The sequence below is a fragment of the Boleophthalmus pectinirostris genome, unplaced genomic scaffold (assembly GCF_026225935.1).
Source record: "Boleophthalmus pectinirostris isolate CB_2022bp ecotype Guang Dong unplaced genomic scaffold, ASM2622593v1 HiC_scaffold_2, whole genome shotgun sequence".
Taxonomy (NCBI): domain Eukaryota; kingdom Metazoa; phylum Chordata; class Actinopteri; order Gobiiformes; family Gobiidae; genus Boleophthalmus; species Boleophthalmus pectinirostris.
In genome coordinates this window covers 28420783-28443553 of record NW_026571152.1, presented here as the reverse complement: position 1 = coordinate 28443553, position 22771 = coordinate 28420783, and the positions used below count along the sequence as shown (strand labels likewise).

The window sequence follows — 22771 nt, the reverse complement described above, 5'->3', positions numbered from 1 at the left end:
ATAATTTGACAATCATTTGGCATTACACTACTAAAAAATACTAAAATACTTTTTTTTTTAAATAATGTGAAAAAATCCTATTACATGATGTTCTATCCAGGCTGACGCCACCTAGTGCAGCCACTCAATTTCATTTCTCTCCAGTAACTAGGTCAGGAATACACTAGACGGTTTACAAAAATCCTGGAAGTGTGAGTTTGGGCGCCAGCCAATCAGCAAAGAGCCACACATTCTGTGTTGGCAATGATTCCCAAGATCGAGGATTTAAAGCCGGAACAAAGAGAATGTTTGGTAAATTTTATGAATTTTATTTGGGAAAAGCTTAAAATACCAGCTAGACTAAATAGCAGTGATTGGTTAAATGAAAAAAAGTACCTGCCTACCGTTGAGCAAACGAATCCTAACACTGTGAGGTCAGATGGTTTCCACGAAGTGAAACTGGCTGATAAATCAGGCATTTTCAAAATTTTCAAGAAAAAAAAAATGTCTTGACTGTTTTATCGGCCATACAATCATATAAATAGTCTATATTTAAAAGTGCAGTATGTAACTTTTTGATTGGGTCTCCATCACCTGCTTGTTTCTATGGATATGTCATTGCTCTGCCTGGAATGTTCCACAGTGTGACATTAAACAGCTCTACTTTACATGTATTCAATTACAGGTTTTTTTATAGCTCAAAAATATCTAGAAAAACAGGCATTCTGACTGTGAGCGGGTTTGCCTCTACATAGATCTGACCTGTAACTTGGTCTGGTTTGGTCTCCATGAAGATTTAATACCAAGTTTAATGCCAGACATTCCAGACAAAGCAATAACATCTCCATGGAGAAAGTAGGTTACACAGTCTACCTTTAAAGTGCAAATAAGTTGGTATAAAAGCTCCAGTATTCCCTGATTAGCATGGACCTTTAGTTACGTCAAATACTACCTTTTATAGTGCTCCTCTCTACACTGTAGGTAAGCCAGACATGCCTGAAAGCATCCCAGCAGAAAACACAGCACACACAAGAGAGAACATGTTGTGCTCCTGCTATCTGTTTAACAAATGCCACTGCCCATCACTGCAGTGTTTACAGTGGGCTAATGAATCCTGCTGAGGCCCTGGACACCTGAAGACTCCTCTCCACTGTAATGTCATCCCGGCATGTCCACACAATTATCATGCTTTCTCATTCAGTTCACCATGGCGAAGGCAGATAACAGTCTCTCCCGAAAGGATACTGGCTAAAAGCTCACTTGAATGTTCCAGCTGGGATACCGGTGCCATAAAAAGTTTGACAGGAGGTGGCTGGTGTCCCGGAAACGCTGAGTCTGCACAGGCGTATGATTAGTGCACTGCGGAGAAAGCACAACTAATGGCCTATCACCGCTCGAGTGGCGCCTCCTCACACTGTTGCTCGCCACGCATCGTCACTTTAATTTAACACGTACTTCTTTGTGGCAATGTGAGGCTGGAGTTTGCCACAAGTCTCAGATATGTACTTTAAAGTGTGCGATGAGAGAAGACTGGTTAAATATGTTCCAAGGGACGGGTAATGAACAAAGATGTACACAGCCCGTGCCACAGAGGAACTAACTTCATATATTTATCTTTAACTTCCTACTAAGGATTGGAAGAATTATTTCATACAACCTTCTGTAGAATCATATACAGTGGGTACAGTAGCAAATTGTATAGTTTAATTTCTGTACAAATCAAATGAGTACAAGTAAAAAGTTGCCCCTGAAATGTACTCAAGTTGGAGAAAATACTGCCACATTCAAATAATCTTACATAAATCATGTTATGTCTATACCAAATATAGAAAAGTTCTGACATTTCTAAATAACAGACAAGCATAATAAGCGTAATATTGTCAACTCAAACCTTATAGAGGGCATATTGGGCTTGTGTCTGCTATATAGTTATAATCTATGACACCCATGGATCATTATGTTATAATTTGCACGTTTTAAATTGAAATATTCATCTAAAATGACATAGAAAGCTGCAGTACCCAATGGGAGCCAACATTGCCGCAACATAATCACAACAAAGAGATCATGCTGAGCAGCAGATTTTTTTTTCATTTGTACCAAAATGACATATCACTGATTAAGAAAATAAAATTGGAAAAGGAAGTTAGTACAGAGCAGTGGACGTTTGCCGGTACCTTACTCAAGTAAAATTGGGAAATTAAACTACTCTCATAAATTCATTTGTACTAGTAGATAACTGGATAATAGGCTACCCATCTCTGAGAATAATAATTTAATCAAACGTGTAGTAAAAGTGGTATATTTCATGTAGTATAAATCATGCAGAATAAGTAGTTATTTGAATTCTTGCTTAGATTTGGGCTGATTCTCTCTCCCTTTTTTACCTGTCAGTCAGCCTGCCTGTTTCCTGCCTCTGCCCCCTGCTGAAGTGCTGCTGGCAAGAAGAGTGAAGACAAACCTCAAAGTTACAAATCATTTCTCTTTTCACTAAACTAGCGGCTGGATGCCGTTCATAATGTTTGAGCAGTGGAGCAGTTGAATAGACTGAATAATTCATGTTATTTCTAATGGCCTCAATGAGAGATTCACAGCAAATTGTAGCTGGACTTCCTGGGGAGTGCCCTAGGCAAAAAGTAACAAGACCATTTTGCTAAATTAAATAGAATGAGTGCCCACATGGATTATAGCACATTTGAAAAGACTACACCTGTAGAATAAGAGTACAAGAACAGTCTATTCTATGCAAAACTCTTATTCAAACTCAAAGCTTTTATTTCTTTATATCTTGACAATACTGTTAATAAAAACTATATTTGTGCACATATAGTGAAGCCTAGACACAAAAAACAGTATATGATTTAATAATATAATGTTATGTTATCAGCAAATTAATTAATAAATTTTGAAAGGTAGGTTTCAACTTTTATTTCCCATAGTTAATATTAAAATTATGTACAGTATGTGTAATTTTTATAATTATTATGGGTAGGACATGTTTTTGTGAGTCTGTTCTGTATGTAATTTCTACATGCTACACTGTCTAAATGAAAGTTTGTGATTTTACATTTGGTGAGTTAAAATGTTATTCAGTTTGGCTAAGTTTGGTATATTTGTGTCGATGCTTAGTGTTTATACACTGGCTAATGTTAAACCATAGACAGTATATATAAATCTACTCTACTTTACTTAAAAATGGTCACACCTCTGTAACTGCTGCAGTGAGCCTGGTCATTTTGGTCTTAAAATGTTCACATTAACCCGCTCTGCATGATCCTGGTGTTTTTATTTTGATATTTTGTCTGTAAACTAGTGGAACTCAGCTCTAAATTCACTCTTATAACTGCTGGCATGTCTTGCTTGTCATTTGACGCACTCACTTCTTTATACAGCCCAAGTGCGTCAACAAACTAATTAATAAAATAACAATATAACTGCAGCACTTGAACAGATGGGTGTGCATATGTACAGTTGATCATGCTCCACAATCAACAGAAAGTATTACAGTCCATATACCGCAAACATGTGGAGAACTGCCCTCCCCAGTCCCCCTGATATATGCTAATGTATGCCAGTGCGTGTTGCATCAGTGTTGGTGGTACTTACAGGGCATGGAGATGAGCAGCGTCCCCAGCAGCACCGCTAGGCTCCAGCTGCTGGGGCTACTGTGGTGGGACTGGGCCGAACTGCACAGCATCTTGTTCTTCTTACACTCACACACCTGAACTTTGACCTCTGTGATGTTTGACATGGAGGGCACCCCCGAGTCAGTGATGAGCAACGGTAGCTGGTAGTTGGCTTTCTTCAGACTGTGCAAGAGCATGATCTGGGAGTGTGTGGCTGCAGGGGATACAAAGAAGAGCAATAAGTATCATATTTTTAAAAGGCAGTATGGGCCTATATTATGCTATTTTATGATCTATGTTATAATGTTGTTTCCTCGTCACAAACAGACCTTTTGTTTTGTTTTATCCATGCATTTTTAACAAACAAACCCTGCATATTTAGGCTGAGTTCTTCTCTCAAACAGAAAACACTCCACTTTGTGATGTCATGTTGAAATACAGGAAATACTTCACTGTGTTATTAAAGTCAATAACTTAAAGGGACAGTTCATAATTTTGGAATGTCTGTGTTGATAGAATAATTAAAATCAGCCTTGCATTTGAAGGATTTATGTCTGAGCAGCAGCAGCAAGTTGTACTTTCTGATGGAAAGCTTGGCAGTGGCGGTCCCTCAACATGTGACAATTCATGTGATGCAAGGTTAGTTTTATTTCAAACATTATTCTATCAACACAGACATTTACATCAACAGTCTGGCATAATAATAGATTTGCTTCGGGTGTTTTGTGGAGTCGACTGTTTTTAGTGGCAAGCTAACTATGGCCATTGGCATGCACTAGCCTAGCACCAGTGACCTCTGCAAAAACAAGGACTGGATGGAGTATTTAAAAAAGTGTCACCACACGTCTCCAACACTCTGGCTAACTAACTATGTCCAAAATTAACAGTCCCTTTAACCTTCACTGGTGAAAAAATCCAGCTTTGTGACACCAGTAAACAAACTAATAATAACTAACAATAAAGTATTACTCAAACATATGTGATTGAAAAAAAAGAAAAAAGAAAAAACACAACTCCAGGTATGTTTTTGATAAGGTAACAACATTCTAACTAACTTCAGGATCACACAAGTACATGTTGCGTAATATAGAACCTTTAACTCTGCAATTATATGAAGCAGTCGTCTAATTGAAATAATTGGAGGGTAAATAGTTGCCACCAATCCCTGTGAAATGAAGCTGCAGATATTGCCAGTGGCCCCATTGCATAAGGCGTTTCATTGGGTTGCATCAGACTTTAAAGTTCCTTAGAAGGCACAAGATCTAACTCCGGAGCTGCTTCACTTCAGCCTGAAATGTGTCACAATATGCTAAGAGCACCTTTTCACGTGTCTGATTCTGCTGTAAACAATGAATTTAGCAATGTTTAGCTGTAAATAAAAATGGTTATAAAAAGATAAGATAAAGCAGCGCTAAAAAGTGTTGGCATCTGTCAGCTGCACGAGACTATTCTGGGTTCAAGTTGATGGAACCAGGTCGAGTTATGAAAATACAATACAGCTGATGCCATAAACGTTCCCTGGGGGTGTGAAGCTAGCTGGAAGCACTACTTTGTCTGAAGCTCTATTGCTCACTTTAATCTGAGCTTTATTTTAAAGGGACAGTCTGGAATTTTGGATATAGGACCTCATTTCGTAGTTAGCCAGAGTGTTGGAGACATGTGGAGACTTTTTAAAAATATTGCATTCAGTCCATGCAGAGGTCGCTAGTGCTAAGATAGTACATGTCAATGGCCATAGTTAGCCTGCCACTAAAAACAGTCTTACCCACTCCACAAAGCAGCCGAAGCTAAACAATTATTACACCAGACTGTTGATGTGAATGTCTGTGTTGATAGAACAATTTTAGAAGTAAAACCAACCTTGCATTTGAAGGATTTATGTCTGAACAGCAGCAGCGAGTTGTACTTCCTGATAGAAAGCTTGGCAGCGGCGGACTGATATCACCTAGCACCTAAGTAAAATTCTGCTGCTGCTGAGAAAATAGTCCCTCAACATGTGACAATTCATGCGATGCAGAGTTACTTTTATTTCAAACATTACGCTATCAACACAGACATTTACATCTATAGTCTGGTGTAATAACTGATTTGCTTCGGGTGTTTTGTGGAGTGGGTAAGACTGTTTTTAGTGACAGGATAACTATGGCCATTGACATGCACTAGCCTAGCACCAGTGACCTCTGCAAATACAAGGACTGGATGGAATATTTAAAAAAGTGTCTCCACACGTCTCCAACACTCTGGCTCACTAGGAAATGAGGTCCTATGTCCAAAATTCCAGATTGTCCCTTTAACACAATGTGACCAGAAAGATTTGATTTGGTTTGAGCTACAACAGGGGAGATGATTTGAGCTATTAAAGTAAATACTTAAAATTACAGCCACAGGCAAGCTAGTATTAGTTTTTTCAGTTAGTCACTCTCCATTTTTTTTGTTGGAAATCAAACGCCTAAACAGGACCATGAACACTTGTATCGATCGCATTGATGAGTTTTCTAGAACTGCTGACACCGCGCACTACTTTGTCACCGCAAAGTATCAATATCGATTTGTGGCTCGGGCATCTTAAAACTAAGAGCATGTGGAATAACTTTTAGACTATTATTATTCTAAATGCCATTAACGCGCTCCACTGTTATCGAAGCTCTCTGTTTATCTGTCTTTTATGTGTCAGAATTATAGAGGGAAGAGAGTGGCCAGAATAACACTAATGGAGATTCTCATTCAAGGCTAATTTGCATTCTAAACATATTTGCTTATGATAATACGTGTACAATATTACGGATTAGACATGGTCAGGTCAGGGAGAAGCTCAGAGATGCTCCTCCACATTTGGTAAAGAGGCTTGGGCTTCCCGATGTGGAGGTTTCTGAGCATATTCTATAGAGGACTAAACCTGTCACAGTAAACGTATATGAAGTACATGAAAGTATATGAAAGCTGTAACAATATATTTTGGGGCTTAATATTTATCATGGGTACTTTTTCTTTGAAATAATGGGGAGATTTTTGTCATTTTTATGTAATAAGATAAGGTCTGAGCTGTAGAGAGGAGACACTTGTACTAAACTAAATCAACTCTTTCTGGTCAGACTGTGTTAAAATAAAGCTTGAATTAACATAACAGAGCTTCTAACAGAGCAGTGCTTTCAGTTAGCCTCACATTTTCAATGTCAGTGTTGATGACATGAGCTGCAAAGTATCAGTTGTCAAAGCAGAACACAGCCCACGACCACAGAACATGGCACGGAGCCAGGCACAGCAGGAGCACCTCTTTGTGTTAGCGGGGGTCTTTCAGCGCTGGTGATTGAGGCTTGTCTCTTTCACTCTCTTTCTCTCTTCAGTCTCTCTCTCACAGTGTCTCTCTCCCTCTCCCCCCCTCTCTCTCTGTCTCTCAGTTGGTCTTTCTCTCTCTCAGTCTCTCTCCCAATCTCTCTCTCTCTATCTTTCTCTCCCTCTCAGTCTCTCTCACAATGACTCTCTTTCCCTCTCTCAGTCTCCCTTCCTCTTTCTCTCTCTCTCGCTCTCTTCCTCTCTCTCAGTCTCTCTCCTTCTCCCTCCGTTTGTTTCTCCCTCTCTCCTCTTCTGTCTGTCAGCTCTAATACCTCTGAGCAGGTTCTGGCTCTGCTCTGTCACTCAAACACACACGGACAACAGTGGCACTCAAGCGACCACAAATCAATGTCTGGCTTGTCCATTTTAGCTGCTTTTTACCCAGTTTATCATGTGATCCGCACTGACTCAGATTTGCTCACTGCTGAACGATTTGAACATTTTGTGACAGTAACATGTAAAACTACACTCAGGAGTAATCAGAAGCTACAGGTGGCCACGCTGATCACACTAAAATATTTATGTGCAGGGGCGGCGGGCTCTTCTGCATCGTCAGGTCTCATCTTGGTTCCCCCGTCTCTTGTTTTTATTTCACTGAGTGCTTTTTGGCAAACACATGACAACAGGCTTTTGAGGAAGACTGAATCACTTAATAGTGTTCTTGGAAAGGAAATGAGAAACCCACACACTTCTTCATCTTTGTGTCATAAAAACGTTAAAAATACCTGGGCTCTGGATTAATAAATTATGAGCGAGTCAGTGGTATCATCAAATCAGCACAGCGTTAAATAGCAGATATGGTTGGATAAATACATTGACAAAAACATGAAATGATTTTATCCAGAGAGAAAAGGACAGGTATAGTCCCCAAGTATTACGCTACCACAAATGTAAGTCATATTACAGTGGTCTATTAAAAAATTCAGTGTCATATCATTTCACTTCTTCAGTTAAAATATACATTTGTGAACTGTTTGCATTCGATTTTTGTAATGCTGAAAATATTCTTTAAAGGCGCACCGCATAATTTGTAGAGGGTGGAGTGGAGGGTCCGCCCCCTGATGTCTCTATGGAAATACTACTGCTTTGTCTAGAATGTTCCACAGTACAGATCAAGCATATCTATCACAAGGGAGACAAGCACGTTACAGCACTACGCTACATTACATTTCACATCTGTGGAGAGTCACCCCTGTTCACAGAGGGAATTAATGTTATTTTGAGCAATAGAACCATCTGTAGTTAATACATGCTTGATGGATAAGTTTAATGCCATACTGTGGAACATTCCAGGGAAAGCAATGACATCTCCATGGAGACAAGCAGTAGCGCAGTGCACCATTAATACCATAATAACCTATATCCATATAATCCTTAATAAAGCATGATCAAAGACTTAGTTGATAATGTGTTAACAGTTAAAGGATTCAGGGTTAGTTTAATAGCTGTATACATATTTCCCTCATTGTGTAAAATTAATTACATTTTTTGACTTAAAGGTACACTGTGTAACTTTTCGGATGGAGTTGCTTGTTTCTATGGATCTGTCATTGCTCTGCCTGCAATGTTCCACAGTGGGACATTAAACAGCTCTACCTTCCATGTATTAAATTACAGGTGGTTTTATAGCTCCCAAAACCCCCAAAAACATGCAACATAGGTCTCCAGGAAGAATAGCTGACAGCTAATGGCACTGGCTCCTGTGGCTCAGAGAAGAGACTTTAAAGCGGCTCTGCTTATGTACAAGTCTCTCTATGGTCTAGCACCAAAGTACATCTGTGACATGTTAGTGTCATATGAACCATCTCACACTCTGAGGAGCTCAAGGACCGACCTCCTGCTGGTGCCCAGTGTCAGGTCTAAACACGGGGAGTCAGCGTTTCAGATTCATGCAGCTAAAACCTGGAACAGTCTTTCTGAACATGTGAGACAAGCCTCAGCTTTAAATCCAGGCTCAAAACAGTTCTGCTTAGCTGTGCATACGACTGAAAGGTTTTCATTTTTCATTCCGCACTCTTCTTCTCTCTAATTTAACATCTCTGTCTAATTTTAATTCTATGATGATCATTTATGTTTTGATTTTATTTTATTTGGATTTTTATGTATTTCTTATTGTGTAAAGCACTTTGAATTACTTTGTGTGCTGTGTGTGTACTTTGTGAATTATGCTATACAAATAAACTTGCCTTTCCTTGTCTTGCCTAATGGAGGTAAATTAAATGCAATAGCTGAAAAATACCTAGAAAAACAGGTGTTCTGACTGTGAGCGGGGTTGCCTCTCCACAGATCTGACCTGTGACTTGATCTGGTTAGGTCTTTATGAATGTAAAAAGATTTAATACTGTGAAACATTCCAGAAAAAGCAATTACATTTCCAAGGAGAAAAGCATATGAGGGACCCTCCATAAGAAAAATTGCACAATGCACCTTTAATCTATTAGAGTTGTAGTCATTTTTTGCAAGACAGAAGACATACAATACTCACAATTGACTCTTGTGACTCTCCATGTGTTGTCTAGGCCCAGCTGTTTTCCCAGTTCTATCTTGAAGGGGGCGCCGTTGGGTGGTAGGTCTTTGTCTCTGCCTCCCACTATGGCCACGTTAATATCATGGGCATCTTCACATACCCGCGCTACCGACGGCACCACATAGGGGGCGTTGTCGTTATAGTCTTCCAGGTAGATTATCAACGTGCCCGTGCCTGTCGCTGGAGGATTACCTAGGAGAAAAAAAAAAGAATAGAAATTGTCATGCTCTTAAGGCAACAACAAAGGCAAAAGGCAAACAGCTTTCAAACTAAGTCGAGTTTTGAAGCGACACTGAAGCTAACAACAACTAGTATTCTAATGTGTAATACTTCCTTTTTTTGTTTTAATGAAGAATACTTCAGTCATCACTTGAACAATAAGATGACGTGGGCAACCTGACCCAACCTATCTATCTATTATTTTGACATCAAGAGCTGCTTATAAAATATATCTGTACTGGGGCAAGATGAATTTTGCATTTATACATGGGGGGGAAAAAAAAAAAAGTCAGCTACAGGGCATTTCATTTCATAAACTGTCTTCTAAACAATTTAAAAGTACAATGTCAAAACAGCACAGACACTCCAAAGCCAATATACTTCACAAGCTGCACTACAATTCATCTTTGCCCATCTCACCAAATTTAACTCAAACAAAAAGCAGTAAGTATGTGTCTGTTCAATGCCAGAAGAATATGAATCACAGGCTCATGGTTTGCAAAATAGCATTTGAAGCTGGCACGTGGCCATCTTGTGTGTTTGTATGAGATTAGGCTGTAGCGAGGCATGTTCTGCAGCACTCTAATACTTTTCTGTTTTATTATGATTGCAGGTTAAAGAAAAAAAAAAAAAAAAACAGCATGCAATGTCCTGAACAACTCTGGAGGTCAGTAGACAATTAACTTAGGACTTAAGACAAGATCTGTAATTGGAAAATGAGTCTCTTCCACCTTGCGAGGGTAAAAAGTGAGTGAGATTTAGTGCGGGGAAGACAGGAAACAAGTCAAGATATACAGTATGCGCTATAAATGTCAAGTGAGGCTGGAATTAAAGCTAGGACACATGGAGAATTTGCACACAGGAGGCAGTTATGTTTCCAACAGAGAATGCTGATAAGGCCAGTTTCAAAACAAATATATATATATATATATATATATATTACACAAAAATGCTGACAATATGACATAAATGCGTATTATTTTGTTCAGTCTCCCATACACTGTAGTGGAGTGAGGATACACAAGTAGTTATTAGATTTCATAATGCTTCAGGCTAAAATATTGACAGTAAAATCTTACATGCACCTACACAGCTTGTACAGTACATACTTGAGATATATTTGTATTACTATATTTCTATATACTATCTATCTGTTTTTACTTGTATGTGCAGTTCTGTAATTATGCCGTATTTGACTAGCATCTGACCTCGCAGTGTTAGAATTTGTTCGCTTGATGGTAGGCGAGTACTTTTATCATTTAACCAATCGCTGCTATTTGGTCGTGACATATATGTGCCGCTAACGGGGCTAAATGGTATATTAAGCTTTTCCAAAATCCTGCAGGAAGAAGGGCAATAACGTCTTTCCCCTTGATGAAAGTCACCAAACATTCTCTTTGTTCCGGCTTTAAATCCTCAGTCTTGGGAATTGTTGACAACACAGAATGTATGACTCGAACTTGCACTTCCGGGGTTTTTGCGAATCACTGTATTCTGATTCCTGACCTAGTTGCTGGAGAGAAATAAAATTGAGCAGAGGCACTAGGTGGCACCAGCCTGGCTAATATTTGACACTAGTCTCACCAGTATTGTCTGATTCATCAGCCGGTTTCACTTTGTGGAAACCGTCTCACCTCATAGCAATAAGGTTTGTTCGCTCAATGGTAGGTGGGTACTTTTTTATTAACCAATGGTTGCTATTTGGTCGTGATGTATGTAATGCCCCAAATCCCATAAGATTCGCCAAACATTCTCTTTGTTCCAGCTTTAAATCCTCAATCTCCGGAATCTTTGCCAACACTGAATGTATGGCTACATCTATCTCGACCGCTTTGTTTACTGTTGTGCTGTACTACAAAAGGGACCCAGACAGGTGCTTGAGTTTGACATCATGGCTTCACAGCTCTTCACTGATTGGCTGGTGCATGGTCTACAACATCTGGGGTTCTTGCAAAAAGTCTAGTCTATTCTGATTCCTGGTCTAGTCGCTGGAGAGAAATTAAATTGAGTGGAGGCACTAGGTCGCGCCAGCCTGACTAGTATTTGACACCATTTTCACCAGTATTTTTGCTATTTATTTTTAATTTATTATTGCCATTTAGATTGTTGCTCTTTGTTATTGTATCATATTGTGATGGGTGAACTGCTGTGTCCAAATTCCCTTGTGGATCAATAAAGTTTGTCTAAGTCTAAGTGGAACAAGCATCCACAGTAAGCAGAAGGGGTGGGATTGAACCGCTAAGCTTCAAATTAGTCACTGAGCTAGAGACTGTAAGACCATTGCACTGTATAGTTGTATTTTACATTTGTTTGTTTGGTCATGCATGGTGTAGTACAATGAAAGGGTTGCATCAGCCTCTCTGGGTTTTGCTGCTAATATGTTGCCTATAAGTTCAGAGAAAATAAGTTTACATTAAAAAAATCTATGCTACGTAATACAGGATACACGCCAGTTACTTCTGATTGGACATTTCATCATTCAGGATTATATCTACAGCTGGGAGGAGCAGCTTCTTATGGCATAAGCTATATTAAAGTCCAAGCTGAAAATCTCCTGTGGCCAAAGTGACTGAGTGCTACATATTTTCTGTATAATGCAGGAGAGATGTGGAGTAGTACAGTCATAAATGTGCATGTACAGCTTCACTGGCACTAGGCCAAGCCACATAAGCACACATAAAGCCAGTGTGAGTGTGCAACCATTTTAGGGAGGTCAAAATGTTAAAGAAATCTGTTAAGGATTGACTCTTTAGTAAACTTTAGTAAAGATATATAAGAAGAACAGAGAGCTAAAGTTAGCCTTGACCGGATATGTTTTGCAATCAGAAAAATGAAATTTAAGAGATGGATGGCACTTTCTTAAATCATTTAAAGGGCCCATATTATGCTGTTTTCTGATCTATGCTATAATGTTGTTTCCTCATCACAAACATGCCTGGAATTTTGTTTTGTTTCATTCACACATGTTTAACGCACAAACTTTGCAGGCTGAGCTTTAAACAGAAAACACTCCAGACACCTTCACTAGAATCGCGTGGACGATTTCAACCCTAAAACTTCCAACCTGTACTAAAAAAAAAAAAAAAAGATAAAAGGTAGCTTTTAACTTGGAAACTACCACTTAATCACAAGGCAAAACAGAGCATTTTGAGCTTTGTAGATGTGGACAGACTAATAATAAAGGCTTAAACAAACATACAAGGTATGATTTTGAGGAGTTAAAGCTTAAAGAGTCCATTTTGTGTAATACAGGCCTTTAATTAGGACCTTTACAATTGGTATCTGGGACAGGAAGGAGAAGTTGTGTAAAAGATCAAGAAAAAAACAAAAACAAAACTATAACCACCAGAAAAGTTTCATACTGTACCTTTGAAGTTGCTAGTGGGAATCTTGAAATTATATACTTTCTCATTTTTTTTATTTATTTTTTTTATATTTTTTTTAATTTTGCTTCTATTCCTTGTGCAGTTGAGAAATAGAGCAAAACACCATTGGGTTCTGTTGATAAGAAGAGCTGTGACAATATCAGGCACGCCTCAAAAGCAGTGAAATGTGTTCAAAAGCAAATCAAAGACTGTAGCTCTTGAGACGAGATCCGTGATAATCTATTATCACTCAAGACATGGGCCCGAATGTGTCATGAGGACGACAGGCCCCAACCAACCACAAAAAGATGCAAATTTAGCTCGTTGGTGGTGGGAGAGGCAGGCTGTGTGCTCCACTGGCTTTAAATGAAGTTGTTTGTCTTCCTAAATGAGTACTCCTCACACCTAATCACACCATTTCTCTGCTTCTACGCTCCAGCCTCTCCTCCTTATCACCGCTGCATCACACGCCTGTCTTGATCGGTCATAGCTTAGACTCAATGGAGCTTGTCTGGTGGCCTCCAACTCACACCACTTTGTTGGTTAGGAGTTACCACAGTGGGCGCATATGAGCACTACAACTACAATTTTCATATTTATTATTGAATATGCCATTGTTCAAGACGCTGTACATGATTTTTACCATCTTAAAACATGAAAACAGAACTTGTCAAACAATTTGCAGTGGTCCAAAGTTATTCCTTACTTACCTTATACGTTCAAAACCTCCTAATCATTCATGGCGATGAGTTTACAATAAGTGTTTTTCACAAGTTTCACAACAGAGCGGAGCTTTGCCGTGACAGTAAAGTTAACAAACACTGGCATGCTAATGTGCACTTCCTGATTGTCGGAAAATAAAATGCAGACAGATGCAGACAGCACACAGCACACTTATTTTGACCTCAAGAGCTGCTTATACAATATACCTGTAGTGGTGCAAGTGCGGCTGGGTATCTTTGAGAAGCTGCCTATGCGATACATATCTCAATACATAAGCCATGATATGATACATTTTTCGATACAGTCAGCTTTCGATTCAATACCATTCGATATGATATATTTAAAACCGATACGGTTCAGTAAAAAAACAAAGACTGTGATATTAAAAGTCTTTATTAAACCACTAAGTTTGTGCAGTTAATATATAAAATGCCCATTTTACTCAAAACACTGAGTATGTCTAATGTACTGCAAAAACAAACATCCAAACATGCATAGCTCTTTCACAAAATAATTTAGTAAAATATACCAAAAAAAACCCCACCCATGGCAATATATCGACACAGCAGCCCACGATATTGATACAATATTATGAAATTAAACCATACGATATATCAATATTTCAATATTTTTGCACACCCCTAGGTGCAAGCCTCTTTAATTCCAGTGTTCTCTTATCTGCAGTGGTTGCACATTTTATGTTAAATGGTCACATTTTTACACAGCGTGTTTCCATCTTCAAGACACTCAAAGCATTTTACATCAAGGAACCACTCACCCATTCACACGCACGTTCATACATCAATGTACGAACTGGGGGAGAGGTGGGTTAAGTGTCTTGTCCAAGGACACATCAAAAGCAGTCATCTGCGGGAGCTGGAATCACACCGCAACCCTGTGGGTCAGTGGACCTGATCGTTCAACCAGTGATTTTTTTTTTTATGTCGTAGTGAGATTCGAACGTCCAACCTTCGAGTCAGTAGACAAACACCAACAGAGTTACTATCAGCCACTGCACATTATTATAGGTTAACTAGTTACATTAATTATTTGTGTTGGAGGAATGTGAAAATAGTAAAAGAAAATTGCATTCTACTGGAGCATGTTGGATAATGTAAATCAAGAGGCCTGATGCAAAGCTCTCCCCAGAGAACAATTGTCTCAGGTAATTTCCCTGGAATAGTGCATTTGTCACCTGCCATTTGACTTGAAATAGTAAGATATTTATACAACAGCTTCACTCGCAGCTCTGAAGATTTTCTCATTTCAACTCCAATTTCTCTTCTGCCAAACATTCAGTCTGGGGAGTGGGCGTATGTTAGCGAGTGCTGATAAAGAAACATGGCCAATGTAACGGTCCACACCTCAGTTACAATCAGAACCAGCTCATACCATAGACTGTAAGAATTGGACTAAAGGAGTGTGACTTCAACCACAGTGTTCAGCTCAGGAGGCTAGCAGTTATAGGAGCGAATTTAGAGCCGAGTTCCATATTAGGAATAGGAATAGCGAAATAAAAACACCAGGATCATGTATAGAGAAAATGAACATTTTAAGATTAAAGTGACGAGGTTCACTGCAGCAATTACAGACAGAGGAGTGACAATTTTTTCATATAAAGTCAATTGGAAACAGAGTCGGATGTGCCCCCTTTGGAAACTGATGGCCAGAGGGTTAGCTATATCCATTTATACAGACTATGGTTCCTACCTACCACAATTTTTTTTGAGATTGAGTGCTCCCTCACCTATAATCACTCACTTTCTCTGCTCGTTCGCTTCCGTCATTTCCTCTGAATAGGTGTTGCGTCACCATGACGACAATCAGCAGCATTTCCCAGGGGTTTACTGAAGCTTGTCTGCTAGCCGCCTATTCACACCACTCAAATTCTGCTCTCTAAAAATGGTCTTTAGAGCGTATGTGCAATATGTTCAACCACAAATTGCTTACATTGTTTTAAAAAGGAAGATGGAATGATACAATCTACATTTTAGGATAATAAAATCAGTTTGCGAGAATGTTACACAAGAGAAGAAGCATACAAACAGAGTATTTGGAACAGACGCTGACTGTCTACATGTCTTTACGTTAAAGGGCCCATATTACACTATTTTCTTATCTAATTATAATGTTTCCTCATCACAAACATACCCGGAGTTGTCTTTTCTTTCATTCACACATGTTTAACACACAAATCCTGCATATTTAAACTGTTCTTCTCTCAAACTAAAAACACTTTACTTCACCTTGTGATGTCATGTGGTAATACAGGAAGTGCTCCACTGTGTTCACTCCATACATCTTCACTAGAATCACTTGAATGATTTTAGCCCTCGAACTGCCAATCTCTGCTGAACTAAAGGTAAAAAGAGCTGTTGAAAACTAAAGCTTCATGACATCACAAGGTGGAGCAGAGCATTTTGAGTTTGGAAATGTAGACAGACTAGCAATAAAGAGTTACTCAAACATGTGTGAATGAAACAAGACACAATTTCAGGTACGTTTTTAATGATGTCCAACATTCTGACTTGTCTTAAGGTTCAGATATTTTGTGTAATATAAGACCTTTAAACAGGTGGTCAGCCAGCCTGGCTTCTACTAGAGATTTAAGGTGTTTTTATTTTTTATTTTTCTAACCATAACCCCCGCTTACCCCAACCTGGCCGATATACAAAACAGTCCCAACTTATATATCACGGCCTCACTACAGTACATTTTTGTTGTGTACATTTATTTCTTTAAGCACAAGCCTGAAATAGCTTTATGTTTATTGTGAGTAAAGTAGGTGCAAAACATAATGTCTCTCAAAACCAAGGTCACTCCGTGGTCTGCAGTGTAAAGTGTGGACTTATTTTAAAAACATCCTTTTTCCACATTAAATTCTTTCCTTATCGGTCCTCAGAGGTAACTGACCTGGGATCAGTAGCCTATTTTCAAGCCTAATCCCTGCGGCCTGCACTGAATACACTATTGTGGTGTGGACAATATTGTATTTTATGCACAGACCAGGTAAAAACAGGCTTAAAGGTGCACTGTCCAACTTGAGGCACTTACTTGTCTCCATGGAGATGGCATTGCTCTTCCTGGAATGTTCCATAGTATGATGTTAAACATATCCATCTAGCATTTATTCATTATCATTTTGATTGCTCAAAGATGCATTGTTTCCTTCTGTGATGGGGCGACTCTCTACAGATCTGAATCGTAATGTAGAGTAGTGCTTTACCTGCTTTTCTCCTCATGATAATCTAGACTGTGGGACATTGTCGACAAAGCAATGCACCTTTAAAAAAACTGTTAATTTTAACTATTAATGACACAGTTTAATTAAATAGTTGGGAGGTAGAAAATTAACTTTACTGAGGTTGATTTAGATGAAGTGCATTTTATGTATATTAGACTAATTAACAAGAGAGATTAGCTTTTATTGTCTACAGCATGCTCCCTCTTTAATAATAAAAGCGGTGGACCAAATATGAGGCGGTACAGGCAGATGGCTCCTGTTGTGCGCCTTTAGGAAACTCTGTACTATTCTTAGAGGAGTTGGATTAATGACTGTTGAAGTACATATCGTAAAGGCCACAGCAATTACAGCACAGCGGAGTTTCAGGAGTGACCAGGCTTTTAATGTGGAGACTGTTACCATATGTGCATTGTTTCTTTTTTACTGTATTGTATTCTGCTTGATTGTGGCTGCTGCTGTAGTGTGCTCAGCTGTTTCAAGGCTGTTGTATTGAGCGTAAAGATTTAACAGGGCGGATAGAGCATGGCTTCATTTTTTTTTAATCTCCATGGGGACAAGCAAGGGACGGCACCAGGCCAAATTACAGGGCAGATCTGTAGAGAGAAGACTCCACTCAATGTTAGAATGCAGACAGTATATTTCCTCTTTCATCCAGGAGAGGTCCAATATAGAGAAGTTTTCATATTTTCATGGAATCATCTGGACATTCCCTAGTCAGGCTGGCACCACCTACTGCCTCCGCATAATTTCATTTCTCTCCAGCGACTAGGTCAGGAATCACAATACACTAGACAGTTTGCAAGAACCCCAGAAGTTGTAGACCAGCACCGGCCAATCAGCAAAGAGCTGTGAAGCCATGACGTCAAACTCAAGCACCTGTCTGGGTCCCTTTTGTGGTACAGCACAACAGTAAACAAAATGGTCGAGATGGATGTAGATGAAGACATGCATTCTGTGTTTACAACGATTCCCGAGATTGAAGATTGAAGGCCGGAACAAAGAGAATGTTTGGTGAATTTTATCAAGGGAAAAGACATTATTGACCCTCTTCCAACGGGATTTGGCGCATTACATACGTCACTACCAAACAGCAGTGATTGGTTAATAAAAAAGTACCCACCTATCGCCAAACAAATGAATCCTAATGCTGCGAGGTCAGATGGTTTCCACAAAGTGAAACCGGCTGATGAATCAGGCTAGACATTCCCACTGAGAAACCATTTTCAATTTGATGCTACTGGATTTGGACAGTCAGGTTTATACCAGACCCTTTGACAAGAACGGGCCTGACATAAAGTCTCACCTGGGCCACCTTCTAATATAAATTAATAGGAAGAAGGTCCAGTTCTGGACCCCTAAAACCCTGGGGCCCGAGACAACAGACTCCTTTGTCCCCCCCCGGTTTATATGCTTGAACATGTTGAATAAGACCTGACCTCAAAGAGAAGAGCATCCGTAAATTAACTGATTAGATAGATAGATAAAGATACTACTGGTCCCAAAGGGGGAAAAGAAATAATTAAAAAAGACCATGGAGACAACACCTGAGCACCTTAATCTTGCCTATATGCATAAAAGAAATAAAAAAAACAAAAAAAAAAACTAAATCTGTTACCAAACAAATGGAAGATACAGGAGTTTAATGCCATACTATGAAACATTAATGCAAAGCAAATACATCTCCATGGAAACAAGCAAGTAGCAGACCCTCCACCAAAAAAGTTGCCTCAAGCCCCTTTACGCCAAAACTCACAGAGCAGCTCAGATAGAAACTGTCAGGAATAGTTTAGCACACACACTTTTTCCACTAGTGAGAAACAAAATCGCATACAAGGTTTTAGGCTTAAAACAATCACAACCCTTAACTTTGACGAGTAAGTGGAAAACTTAGAAGCAACACTGTGTCCATCATAGACCAGTAAACCCAGAGGTCATTCACAGAAAAGTTGGATGAGCTGTGATGAACCTTGACTTGTTGTAATGGTGTTTTTCTGTTGTTCTGCTGTCTGACCGACTGGCTAAGGGACCAGGCTGATGGACTCCTGAGGCTGCTAATCCAACACTACAGGCTACGGTGTGCGTTTGTTTTTTTTTTCCACCATATCTGACCATCTACTATTTTTCTTCTTTGCTTTGGGCTTTTCTTGTCCATTCAAAACATGCTTTATATTTTCACACTTTCTGGAGATTTGCAATTGTGAAGGATTTGAAATTTGACACATGTTGATATTTTGCAGCTGATGCCATCAACTTTCCCTGTGTGCTTGTCATATATTCTATATACTTGATGCTAACTGACGGTACTACTCTAGGGTGACCAGATTTTCAAAATCAGAAATTGTGTGTTGTTGTGTTTGGAGTGGCTGGTAATAATAAAATTGTGAAAGCCGTGTGTAATTAAGGAAAATTGTTCAGCACTCGGCCTGTGAGTCAGCATACTCACATTTTCTTCATGTTTTGGTCATTTTTAAGCAGCGTTTCTGTAATTTATCTAAACAAATGACAATGTATGCCTCTCTTTACTGTTAGTAGGGATCAGATTTGTCAAAAATAGGTACACCTGGGACATTTCTTGTATAAAACTGGGACAAACAACAGGGGACACAGGGCTCAATTTTGGGACTGTCCTGGGTAAATAGGGACATCTAGTCACTAGGGATGTAACAATAACCAAAATATTGTGATATTGTATCGTCAAAGTTCTCACAGTAATATTGTGGGCCACCACAAAATATCAAATTACAATTCTCTTTGTTCAAATTAAGAGTTATGGTGCAGCAATGCTAAAAAAAAGACAGAGAACTACATAGACCACGATCCTTTGTAAATAACAGTTCTAAGCACTTTTAAGTCTTAGTTCTTTGGATTAAGTCTTGTCAAGACATTTTAAGAGAAAAAAAGTAGCATATTCAAAATTTTGGTAGCCACCAGAAAATATTGCAATAAATATTGTACTGTGAGATGTATATTGTGAAAAATTATGTAAATATCATAAGCAATTTGGATATTGTTCATCCCTAATCGTGAGCTTTCCCACAATATTGCAATAAGTATCGTACCGTGAGGTTCATACAGTGATGATATATGTATTGTGAGACTTGGATATCGTTACAGCCCTACAAGTCTCCTTATACTACTCTGTCAGAAGCTCTATAGACTTTAATCTGAGCTTAATTTTAACACAAATTGACCAGAAAGAGCTGAATTATAGTTGGAATTACAAGAGGTGTTTTGAAAATAAAACACTTAAACAGCACCATAAATGCTTGTATTGATCACAGGCTCCTCAAAATGTGTTCTTTAAATCCATTTTATATTTTTCTTGATTTTAAAATATTTTTGGCAGTTAGAGATACATGTAGAACACCCCCAGTGTGATATCATCACAAAGTATCAAATCAGAGCGTGTTCGGCTATGAGCAGAGAATATGTCTTATGTTTCTTTTATGAAGCACAACAAATTGGACTAGGAAAAATACAGCCAGCACCATTTTCTTTGCATTTCACCAGTTTTTGGCTAACACTGATATGCTGTCCACCACAGAGGACTCGCCAGCTACCAGAGCCTTCCAAGAGCTACTAGTTGAGCCATTAAAAGCTTGGCCTGAGTTGTTTTGTGAACAGCAGTGGAAGAAGATGCCCTTGGCGAAATATACAGTGCATTGTTATTACAGTGATTATTTTTCCTCCCGGTCGAACGCTTGAAGACAATGAAATAAAGCTAACAGCCGGTGGTGCTATGAGGAATGGCTGGTAGGAAAATGTCACAATAAATCATCGGCAAGCTAAACAGTGGCGAAGACTAATTCACAGGTGGGCTGCTGCTGGGTAATAAGGGGACAATACAATGAGATGAATGCATACCCGGATAGACAGACCCGAGCCATTTGAGAGATGATACTGTTCCAATGTCAGCCAGGCCGGGATCTGAATTAAAACTCCTGCTTTATAACTCTTCGCTGCAACAGAAAAGCAGTATTTCTTCACAGTGTTAGTCCAAGCAGCAAAACCGAAGTGCACAGCCATGCTTTTTCTTTTTTTTTTTTTCAATTTTTCCCCTACTCGTACAGATTCGGAAGTCCATTCTTGTTAAAAGTGTTGCCCATTTCACTCGGAACATTTCCTGTAAGAAGTAGTTACCAGTGCCATAAGTACAGATCTTCTGGGGAAGAGGGTTGTTAGAAAGGAAGCAGCTTCATCATTATAGTGTTGTATGTGGTAAAAAGTACAATGTATTCTTGTCTTCTTAAATGTATTTTAGAGTGAGTACAGTGTGAGCAGAAAGACAAAATCACTGTCTGACAAACAGAGCTTGGAACTGCTGAGGAAAACAGGGCATTTTCTGTTCAATAATTATTTTTTAAAGTTAATTTTGAAGAAAGATATGCATTTCTAGGTAACTTATCATTTTTCTAGCTTGTAGTAAACACCCTGCTTTCAGTTTTTTTTTTTTTTTTTTTTTTTTTTTTTAAAGACTGGTTTAAAAAAAAGCATAAAAAGTGTGTCAGTCTTACCTTATCTGAAGTGTTAGCCAAAGGTAATATTTAAAACATCTAATACTTTTTCAGTTTTCACAACGCTTGATTAAAACATCAAGCCTAACTGAACTAATTTTTATTTTGAACCTTACAAAACTGCGCTAGATTTGAAGTTTTTTTTTTTTTAATTCTCCTAAAACACACACCTCTGAGACATGGCAATACAACTTTTAACAGTTTTAAATGATTTAACGATCAAAAACTAAACTACAAAGATACTCCTCTTCCCTTTGCTTAACTTTCTGTAAAATTCTGCTAATATTAAGGGTCCTATATTATGCAACATGGACTATTATGAACTTTAAGCCATGTTATAATGTTGTCACCTCCTCAAAAAATACCCGGAGTTGTGTTTTGTTTGTCATTCACACTTGTTTGAGTAACTCTTTATTATTAGTCTGTCATGCTGAACTGTTCCGGTACAGGATGTTCGGTTCGGTGCAGGACAGTGCACGAGTGAGTTCATGCAGTTTGTGTCTTTACATTCCGCCACTGCACGTGCAGCTACACAGAAGGCTCAGCTCTTTCATATTCATGAGGGAACTTGGCGGTGATTGGGGCGGCAGTGTTTCCCACAGTGCTTTATAGTTAGGGTGGCCGCCGTGACAACAATCCTTGCAAAACTATAGTCATCACGCCGTGGTCCTCACTTTTGCCTTTCGCAGGCAAGGAATCTCCGCTATGAAGATTGAGTAAAATTTCATGCTGGAAATATTAGTGCTACGCTTTACTTTTTGAAAAGTTTTGTTTACTATTTACAAGGAATTTATTTTGTATAATATTTCATACATTTTTTGCTTATTTGAGAATATTTTATTTAACTTATTAGTATTACCAAGCAGCACTTTGCATTTATTTTATTTTCCTGTATAATAATGTTAAAACAAATTGTTGGTTTAATAAACACACAAATAAACAACAAGCAAATGGTTTTGCATTTTGTTCCCATACTGTACCAACAATGAACCGAACCGTGACCTCAAAACTTAGGTACGTACCAAACCCTGATTTTGTGTACAAAACGCTCTGTTCCACCTTGTGATGTCATGAAGCGAAAATTTCAAGTTAACAGCTCCTTTTACCTTTTGTTCAGTAGATATTGACAATTCCAGGGCTTAAATGATCAAAATGATCATAGTGAAGGATCATAAAAACACAGTGGAGCTCCTGTATTACCACATGACATCACGAGGTGGAACAGAGTGTTTTCTGTTTGA

The 22771-nt window shown here is 38.7% G+C and overlaps 1 protein-coding gene across 1 annotated transcript in view; it reads right to left on the bottom strand.

Annotated features, from left to right (window-relative positions):
• cdh13 (cadherin 13, H-cadherin (heart)) overlaps positions 1-22771 on the bottom strand; it is a 326125-nt gene that overhangs the window by 18914 nt on the left and 284440 nt on the right. The window contains exons 12-13 of the mRNA XM_055155478.1: positions 9424-9657; positions 3586-3819 (exon numbers count right to left, since the gene is read on the bottom strand). Coding sequence (XP_055011453.1) covers positions 3586-3819; positions 9424-9657 — 468 coding nt within the window. The remainder of the gene's footprint in view (positions 1-3585; positions 3820-9423; positions 9658-22771) is intronic.